The sequence below is a fragment of the Ananas comosus genome, linkage group 1 (assembly GCF_001540865.1).
Source record: "Ananas comosus cultivar F153 linkage group 1, ASM154086v1, whole genome shotgun sequence".
NCBI lineage: Eukaryota > Viridiplantae > Streptophyta > Magnoliopsida > Poales > Bromeliaceae > Ananas > Ananas comosus.
The window spans coordinates 1,639,114-1,649,595 of NC_033621.1; the positions used below are offsets into that span (position 1 = coordinate 1,639,114).

Here is a 10,482-nt window from a genome sequence, read left to right on the forward strand (position 1 = left end):
TTCTATCGGATTAATAGGAATCTTAAAAAGATAGTGCAAACCAAACGCGCCCTAAAAGGTGATGAATAAACTAGTTAGCTAGACAGTTTATGTTCAGCATAAGCTAGCCCATATATTTTTTAGGATGTGATATATTTAATAAAATTCGTTCAATAGGTTAATTAATCTCGTTAGATATGAAGCTGTTAGTATATATATTTCGATTATTTATTAATACACTTATTAATTATTTTATGTCGAACTATTTATGTCTGAAATTGTAGCGTAACTAAGATTAAGCCTAGCTACAAATCGATTTTGTTAGTTTGCTGCGCTTCACCCCTCGTTGGGCACGAAAGAAGTTACGATATATATTTTTTGTAACATATAATGTATACTCTTCGTAATTCAAAATAAAGTCTAAAACTAAGAATGCATTTTGTGGATCTACAGAACTATAGATTAAAAAGAAAAAAAAAAAAGAAGAAAGGGTAAAACCCGTGCATGCATGGAGCATGGTGGTGTGCATGCATGCATAGTCCTTTTAGCCTACACGTGAGACAAAGTTGGAAACCACTTCTCCTTGGTTTCGCCGAAAGGGCACGTACCCTCCCCTCCCCTCCCTCTCTCTTCACACACATCTCCTTGGAGTAGCAAAAAAGAGAAGTTGATGAACCTACAACATGCATGTTAAAGTTAGTTTTGTGTTAAGTGTTAAACACACACACACACTCTCTCTCTCTCTCTCAAACCCTATTATTATAGGTATATATATAATAATGGATAATATAGCTTTTAGAGAGAGAGAGAAAACAAAGAGAGAAGTTGCCCAAAAGTGATATATATGTATACTTGGTGTGAGTTGTAGATGTGTGTAATACCCTCCATTAAACCACCTTTAATTAATTTGCCCTTCTTTTTTTTTTCTTTCTTTTGTGTCCTGCTTTTGTCACCCAAGGACCTGTTGGTCAGCCTTGCACATGCACATTGTGACCAGCCTCTCCCCCTGAATAATAAAGTAAAATATATTGTAGAAAAAGAAACAATTTAATCTCTCTCTCTCTCTCTCTCTCTCTCTCTCTCTCTCTCTCTCACACACACACATACACACACACACACACACACATGTAATTAACAGGCCTCTTGAAGGAAAGTCCAAGGACCTATCCTCTATAATTGCCCTTTGAGGGGCTCTTCCTTTGTGGGGTTTTTTTTTTGTTTTGTTTTTTTTTTTTTTTGTTTGTTTAAGTGTTTTTAGGGGTAAACCGTANTTTTTTTTTGTTTTTTTTTTTTTTTTTTTTGTTTGTTTAAGTGTTTTTAGGGGTAAACCGTAATTTTCTGCAGGGACTCAAAATATTGCATTTAATTATTCTGGAATTTTAATTTTATTTTATCAAAAAAAATATGCCGTTAAATAAGATAGTCAAGTTAAATTTTTTGAAAACTCTAAAGTGCATGATGTTCTATTTAACAATTAAGTCATTGCAGTAAATTTAAAATAAAATTATAGAATACTTAAGTATAACATTTTAAATCACGAGGACGAAATACCTTGTGCGATGAACTTGAACACTCTCGTGATAATCTGATAGATAATCTGGCTGGAAAGAAATAATATAATTTTCAAAAAACATAGCTCAGAACCTGTGGCAGTCATCACGAATATCAAATACCTTGTGTGAAACTAGAAAATGTTTTGCGATCACTGGACTTAACTTTTTCTTTCATATAATTCCTTCCTTCTTTCTTTCTTTCTTTTTTTTTTTTGGCTCTTTTGGAGGCCTAGCTGTCTCACATATGTAGCTAAATTCATTTTTATCATAAAATGAAGTGAGTAGTGTGCTACATTATTCTAAAAAGAAAAAAATTAAATCACATAATGGTAAAATAAAAATACACTAAATTATCTACTTAATTAGGGTGGCAAAGTAAAATTACCTAAACCCTACAGTGGCATAAATTAAAATTTACTTTTTTAAAAATTAATGAAAAGGAGAACTCTCCACACATTTTTACTTTGGTTGCGATTCTAAGTAATTGAATCCGGCCAAAAAGAAAATAACAAAATAACAAGTTATTTTCTAAATAATTTATTTTAATCGTACATCTCACTTTAAATTAAATATCTAACTAACGGGATTGAAATTATAGATCAGTTAATTTGTTATATGGGTAATGATTAAATGAAAATGTGAAATGTACGATCAAAGTTAATTTTAAAAAAAAAAACGAAAAAACTATACTAAAGTTTGTAGTAAGTGGGTCCATAATCAACATTGACTTTGTGGTCCAAATCTTTATGCTCTTCAAATCATAAACGGCCTAAAAAGCCCAACTAGCCCGTTATGATTAATATCATGGGCCAAATATGGCCCAAGTTGGCCAACATATTCAAATTTAAATTGAATTAATTAATGGTTTTAAAATTTCTAATCAAAAGTAAATTGTAATTAATAGTTTTAATGGAAAAATTCAAATAGCACCCCTGTGATTTCACACTTTCTCACTTTAGTACTTTATGATTTAAAGTGTATCAATTTAGTATTCTGTGGTTTCATTTTTATCTTTGTATTATCGATCCCACAAATTTTTTTCGTTAAATCAGTGATAAAGTTAAAAGTAAACGGTACTAAAATAAATATTCGATAAATCTAGCTGGGTATCTGAAGTTTTTGTATATAATTTAACGAAATATTAACAAAAAAACAGATGAAAAGATAAAAATAAAACTATAAGACACTAACTTGATACACTTTAAACCATATGATACTAAAGTGAGAAAGTGTGAAATTACGGGGATGATATTTGAAATTTACCCTTATTTTAATGATGAGAAACAAAAAGTAATTATGCTTGTTCAAATTGTATTCCTCTAACTTGCCATCCGAACCTCTCCTGCCCTATTAATAAAATTGCAGTGGTTTAATATCATAATTTTACACTTTTTTATTTCCCAAAATTTTAAAACAATAGAATTTTGTAGCAAGAATAGCGAAGTTTTTAATTTTATAAGTTCTAATACCAAAAGCTAAAATTGCATTAAGAAATTTTTCAGAGATAAAAACTTACAAAACTTACGTGAACTATGAAATATTTTGAATCTGCTATCCAATTATTTAAAATTTTGAACATTTCTGCTCGAATATTTCAATTTGTTTGTTTTGAGTTAGTTAACGATACTTTGGCTTTAAAATTTAAACTAATTACTTATTTTAATAAATTAATTATTGCAAGAATTGAATGAAGTATATTAATTAAATCTGTAATAATAAACAATGTATTTAAATTTTAAAATTAAAATATTGTTTGCTTACTTTAAATCAAATAAATTAAAAGTTTATATAGTAAATTTAAAAATTTGAAAGGTTGGATAGTTAAGTCAAAATGATATAGTAAAATCTCAATATTTTTTTTTAATAAAATGCTTATAAATTTTAACCTTTGAAAAAACACATTTATTTATTTATTTATTATTTGTTTGTTACATAAGATTAGTGATGCATTTGTATAAATTATATTATATTACTAAGGATTCCATTAATACTTTCCTTGGGGAAAAGTAACCCACAAAACAGGGTAAAAAAAAAAAAAACAAAGAACGATGTGGCGGAGATCCGCCTCTTTCGTCGTCGACAAAAGGTACTACCAACACGACGAGCTCCCCCTCGCCATGGACCCCCAAAACCCTAACCCTAACCCTAACCCTAATGCCAACCCCCTCTCCGCCTACTACCTGACCCGCGCCGAGCACCACGCCGTCGTCACCAGCGACTGGCTCGCGCAGGCCCAGGCGGCCGTCGGCCGCCACCCCTCGCCGCCGCCGCCGCCGGAGACGATCGCCGGCGGAGGCGGCGGGAAGGAGAGGGGGTTCGGCGTGATCGACGAGTTCAACTACTGGAGGAAGAAGCCCGACCTCGCCGAGGCCGTGGCCGCGATCATGGCCCTCGCCGCGGTGATCCGCTCCAGCGAGGCCACCACCATGATGGAGCTCGAGATCGAGCTCAAAACGGCCTCCGACACCCTAAAGGTATCGCCTTTAAACCTTATCTACTATCTCGAGCTTAATAAGTTCCTGCTGTGTTGTTAGTAATGCCTCAAAATTAGATCTAAATGATGGTTTCCTTTTGAGTATTACAATTAGAAACCCTAGAGTATCGCCGAAGTTGCTGAATTGGCGCATATAGCGAAAAATGTCGGTTTCACTGGAGAAGTCCTTAGCTTGGGAACAAAAATTTGTGTTTTGATCTCAATTTTTCGGCAATTATTTTCCTCCTTATTGTTTTTTCCTTCCAATTTTTCTCCGCCAATTTTTAATACTTGGAGATGCCTCTATATTCACATTCTGTTAGTTGATTTATGCTTAAAATAGAAAATCTTCACAAACTGTTCTTCATTCCAAAAAAACAGCTTTGAGTGATATAGTATTAGTTGATGATTTCCAGTATTAGATTAATGCAAGCTTTTCGAAAATGTTTGGCAAGTCAAAATGTTTTCTTTCTTAAAATTTCGATGGAATTCACTTTATTAGAGTCTATTGTAACATTAGGAGTTATGCTACTTTGTCTTTTATTTCTCATGACCTTATTTACTGTTTACATAACGGACATTTTACGTCCGCATTGCAGTCGTGGGATACGACCTCTATATCCTTGTCGGCCGGTTGCGATCTTTTTATGCGATATGTCACCAGAACGTCTGCTTTGGAATATGAGGACTTCGATGCTGCGAAACGTCGTTTAATTGAGCGAGGAGAAAAGTTTGGAGAGATTTCTCTAAAGGTTTAAAATATTTCATGGATTACCTCTTCCTTTACCGATTTGCACTCCGGAAACTAAATACATGTGAATTCCGTTTCACCAGGCGCGGAGAACTATTGCCATGCTTTGCCAGGATTTCATATTTGATGGCTGTACGATTCTAGTCCATGGTTTTTCGAGAGTAGTCTTAGAAGTTCTGAAGCTTGCGGCATCTAATAGGAAACTCTTTCGAGTTCTCTGCACAGGTCATTCCACACAATAGTTTGCTTCTTTTATTTTTTTTGTGGCTGTGAAAACGGATAACACTACCTGAACCGTAGTCCATTTTAAGATGGGTACCTGGACTCTAAACAGTTTTGATTTTAATACCTAAACTTTCATTCTTTCGATTTCAGCACGTCACCGTCAGATACTATCGGTTTCCGTAATATGAGTTTTCGACTATTACTTCCGGTGAAAAATATTTTGAAGACTACATACATAATATTCTGTAAAAAAAGGTCTAAAAAATTGTTGATTCCTGATGGCGAGGTAGTGAAATCTAAGGAGATTAGTACTGAAATTATAGCTTGTGGAGTTCAGGTACTCATTTAAAAAATATATACACGATACGTCAGGTAGTGCCAGTATGTTCTAACCTTTTCTTCCTTAAGTTTTCTAAGCTTTGATCTCTATGTGATATTAATACCTTAATATTCAAAAATGCAGAGGGAAGGCCAGATAGAACAGGGTTACGATTCTCAAATGAACTTTCGGCACTAGGAGTCCCTGTTAAGCTTCTGATTGATTCTGCTGTGGCTTATGCTATGGATGAGGTTGACATGGTCTTTGTTGGTGCCGATGGGATTGTTGAGAGCGGAGGCATCATAAATATGATGGGGACATATCAGATTGCTTTAGTGGCTCATAGCATGAATAAGCCTGTCTATGTAGCTGCCGAAAGTTATAAGGTACTGCTTTCAGATCATATCGACCTTTATCATTTTCTTCGGGGTAAAATGAATAGAATGTCCCTGTGATCTCCTGATATTGAACTTGGTTCTTGACTTCTAACTTAAACATTCTCATCCCTAAAATATCCTATATATTGAGATGCACCTGGTGCCCTTTTGCATCCAAAATACTTGATATTCATCAATTTTAGTGCTCAGCAAGCACATAACACTTTTCCATAATGTGACCATTTTATAAACTAGGGAAGTCATTACAGTATATAGGGTTAAGGGCCACTTTCAGAAAAAGAGTCACTTGCTGAGCACGTGACTCATTGGACATCGGGTGCTTCAGACGGTTAGGAATTTAATTGCAATATATAAGAGTAAACTACAGGGTACTTCTGACAGCTAAGTCGCAATATTTTTTCAGGCTTTTCTTTGCAGATCTGTATATAAACGTATAGGTACTTGCATTTGTTGCTCTAAGCTTTTCTTTTCTTTTGGCTAGTTTATCTTCACCCTCGAGAACTCAAACATAGTCCTTTATGTCGTTACCAATCTCTTCGAGATGACTTTTTCAAATGCCATCTTAACCATGTGTTCTTGTTCAAACAAAGTTGAAAACTTGAAATACAAGAAACAGGTTTTACTATTGTATCATTTAGAAATGCAAGCCATTTTTTTTTTTCTACATTGGTATTCAAACTAATTGAATTATTTCTATAGGAATATCGAATAGATAAGATGTATTCTCGCTAAATTTTATCATTTAGATTTACGCTTTTGAAGGATCGTCAGCTTGGATTTAATTGTGTCGACTTTTTTTGATCAATGTCTGATATCTTGCTGCTTATATGTATAAAAAAAAAATCCCAAATTTTATTCCTAATCGAGTTCTTCGATTTTCCTGCTTCCTTCATTCCTGCGCGCCATAGTTTGGCGGCTTTTGCACTTTTACCTGAATATCAGCTATTACTACATGAAAAGCATGTTCTTATTATAGTGATCATTCTTGCAGTTTGCACGCATGTATCCGTTGGACCAAAAAGACCTAGCACCGGCCCTTCGCCCAATAGAATTTGGTGTTCCTATACCACCCGGTGTCGAGGTCGAGAAATCTGCGAGGGACTATACTCCACCTCAATATCTTACGCTCCTTTTCACCGATCTCGGCGCCCTAACTCCATCTGTCGTAAGTGATGAACTTATTCAACTGTACCTATGAATCGTGTCTTCGGAATCCGACTGCTATGTTATGCTTTGTATTGTAAAAACTGGGTTTCGAAACTATATTCATTTCAAAGAAAGGGAGTGAAATGAATGGAGAGAGTATATTTTGTATTAGAAAACCAACAAAATAGGGATGAAGCCATGTATTTTATTTAATTTTTGTTCTGATATCATATGGCTCTGCATGTAAAACATTTTGCAGTGTTTTGGTCCGCACCTTGGCAATGTAAAATTGATTTGAAAACATTTCGGGATTTGTCGCGCTCTTTTTCGGTTGGTTATTATGACTTTTCTGATGTTTTTATCATTCTTTCTGAGTCCAAATGCCAGATATTTGTTCAGGTTATGTGTTGAGCATTAGCAGGTTTTCAATTACCATTTCTATATTGGTGGTGGGATGAGTTATTCAGGATGCTTTTTAAGAATCCTAAGAATATCCTCGACATACATACATACATACATACATACATATGTATCCGGCTACTATACTATTATGAGTACGATCGCCCTCGTACTCATAAGTTGTTTTCGATGATAGAGCTTCTGAATCTACGATCCACACCGTTAAACGTTATCTAGAGCATTTGAAACATCTATAAATTAAATTTTATAATTTTTCGACATCATTTATCTTACGATCAAAAGCTCACAAAATTGACAATTTTTAACGGCTGGTATGGAATATTTGCTAGTTTAACGGTGCAAAAGAATCGGAATAAGTTGAATTTTTGATAGAAAATTCTATTCACTATCTAGATAAAGATCAATAACTCTGATCTTAAATTGAAGAAGGATCCGATCATCTATTTTTAAAACATCGTTCGATTTTGACCGTTCATTTTATGCCCGCTTGATGGATTTTATTATGATTTCGAAAAATTACGAAATTTATTTTCTAGAAGTTTCAAATACTTTAGATCATATTTAACGGAGTGGATCGTCGATTCGAAAGCTCTATTATCGAAAACAACTTATGAGTACCGAAGGGTCCAATACTCATAATAGTATAGTAGCCCCACTCTCTCTCTTTCTCTCTCTCTCTCTCTCTCTCTCTCTCTATATATATATATATTGTAAATATAGATCTAAATCTTATACCCGTTGCATCATAGGATTTTCGAAAACTCATTTGGATTGCTCTTTTTATAAAATATATATGTTGTTTAGATTGCAAACCATGAGTAACAGAGAAGGTTAAGTTAAAGAGATATGAGTTTGTTGTTATATATACAAACTTTTTAGAATACTAGTTGAATGTACGTGCAAATGCACGTAACAATTATTATAATTTATTTTAAATCAGTATACATTTGCATATTATATATATTCAAAATTTTACAATAAAAACTATATTTATAAATTAATTTGTTATATTTTATTAGAAAATATTTACAATATCTTACCGTGTTCTTTTATTTATATATATATACATCAAACATTTTTATATACTTTTTGATTTTTGATAAATCAAATTTAAGTATGTGTTTTAAATTAAAGCATAGAAATTTATTTACTTTAAAATTTAAATTTTAATTTTGATCCACTGTAACAAAAAAATTAATTGTTGATTCAAATTTGATATAAAAAATTAATTAAATTTAATTTATAATTTAAACTCAAATTTTAATTTTAATGTAAAATAGATTAATAGAAATGCTATTTTTTTAACAAATTGATCATAGCCATTTATTTTTGTTTGAGATATTTTTTAACAAATTGATTATAAACGTAGGATTGAATTTATAAATGGATAGGAATGCTATTTTTATATAAATTGATCATAGCTGTTCTTTTTTGAAATATTTTTTTAACAAATTAATCATAACCATTTATAGGGAATAGATTTCAATATTTAGTAGAGATTTTATAGATTGATCATAACCGTTCGTTCTTATTTGAGATATTTTTAACAAAAAAAATCATAATCATTGATAGGGAATATTTTTTTATTCTTTTTTGGATTCTGTCTGTCATTGTCGGAATTCCTATACCCTTTTATATATAGTATAGATATAGATATAGATTAATAGGATAGCTTTCCCAAAGGAGGATTAAAACTATCCTAAACTATTATAATATATAAATATCGGATTATTCTCAACTAACATTATCCCAAATTATATCATTAGCTCAAAAGTTTTGACAATATAAACACATATATGTTTCTATGATCTCTTTATTTTATTTTTTTTTTTTACCAATGATTAATCAAGAATTAATCTACCTCTAATTAACATCTTATTCGATCCACTCGCGAAAAAACACAATAAACTTAGACTTCATTAATCAAACAAGACGAGAATTACACCCTTAGCCTGGTAATTGTGATGCAACTCCTTAAAAACACTAAACACAAATTAAACACAAAACGCACGTAAAAGAGTGGGGACAAAAAAAAAAAGAAAAAAGTAGAGCTAGTGCATGAATGCTCGCGTTTCTCATTCATGGTTTGATCTCTTGGGAAGCAACCGAGCTCGGAGCTCCGCGGCGTCGACCTGGTCGAACCGGTTCTCCGGTACCCAGTATCCCGTTTTCGGGTCCCTCATCCAGAACACCTCCTTTCCCTCCGCTGCCGCCTGCTTCGCGGTCGTCGCACCCTCCGTCCTCACCACCGTCGATGTCGCTGCATGCGCAGCATGCGAACTCTCCGTCGCGATGCTGTAGCAACGTCGACAACTGCGACAAAGAAACAAAACAAAATTAAAAAACAGCTTTATGATCATGATAACAACAATTGCAATAACACAGCAAGAACAAGAAGATCGGAAGAAGAAGAACAAGGAGAATAAAAGGAAGGTGCGTGTGTGTAAGTGCAACGTGTAAACTTACGTGAGAGAGAGCATCTTAGAGATGAAAACCCTAGACATTGTTACAGAGAGAGAGAGGGCTAGAGAGAGAAGAGAGTGTGTTAATTGTAAAGTGATTGGTACGTAATGAGTGTAGGGTTTAAGGGGTTTATATAGAGAGAGATAGGAGAATATATTCTAGCAAAGTAATTTAAAGTAGCGCGGCGCGTCTTAAAATATAACGAATTAGGATTCGCTGCACGTCTCCTATCAAAGTTGTTGCAAGGTCTTCTAATCTTATTCCTTATGGCAAAGTCGTTGCAAGGTCTTCTAATCTTATTCCTTATGGCAGCGTTTGGTTAGGGAATAGGAATAGGAATAGGAATAGGAATAGGAATAGACTCTTATCCCCCTTTATACCTACTAATTTTTTATTCGAAAATAGTAGTTCTCGGTTATCCCCACCAACACCTTCATTTTCTATATAAAACTACCTAAAATTATTTTTATATCCGGAAACAACCCAATTTTCATCAAAATACTATTTTTCTTATCTCCATACTTGTACCTATTCCTATAATAACTAGCTCTTACTTATACCCGAACCAAACGGTATAATAAAATTTATATTGGTATTTATTTTGAATGGAATATGAGACGGACGGCTTCGATGTTTTTTGGTGTTGATGAATGGTCGGAAAATTTATGCCTATGTGCATCCTTTAAAAATTTATTTATTAGATATGGTTGGTGATATTTTAAGTATAAAAAAATTGAATTTTTGAATGGTTAGTT

The 10,482-nt window shown here is 33.3% G+C and overlaps 2 protein-coding genes across 2 annotated transcripts; one reads left to right on the top strand and one right to left on the bottom strand.

Moving 5' to 3' along the window:
- Positions 3,541 to 7,167, top strand: LOC109719882 (translation initiation factor eIF-2B subunit alpha-like). Its single transcript, XM_020246720.1, has 5 exons — positions 3,541 to 4,006; positions 4,605 to 4,757; positions 4,840 to 4,981; positions 5,445 to 5,686; positions 6,690 to 7,167. Exons 1-5 carry the CDS (start codon positions 3,581 to 3,583, stop codon positions 6,894 to 6,896), a joined length of 1,170 nt encoding a protein of 389 aa, XP_020102309.1. The 5' UTR covers positions 3,541 to 3,580; the 3' UTR covers positions 6,897 to 7,167.
- On the bottom strand, positions 9,153 to 9,836 carry LOC109719890 (protein SENESCENCE-ASSOCIATED GENE 21, mitochondrial-like). Its single transcript, XM_020246731.1, has 2 exons — positions 9,731 to 9,836; positions 9,153 to 9,577 (listed from the first exon to the last, which is right to left on the bottom strand). The coding sequence occupies exons 1-2, from the start codon at positions 9,766 to 9,768 to the stop codon at positions 9,340 to 9,342; spliced, it is 276 nt and encodes a 91-aa protein (XP_020102320.1). The 5' UTR covers positions 9,769 to 9,836; the 3' UTR covers positions 9,153 to 9,339.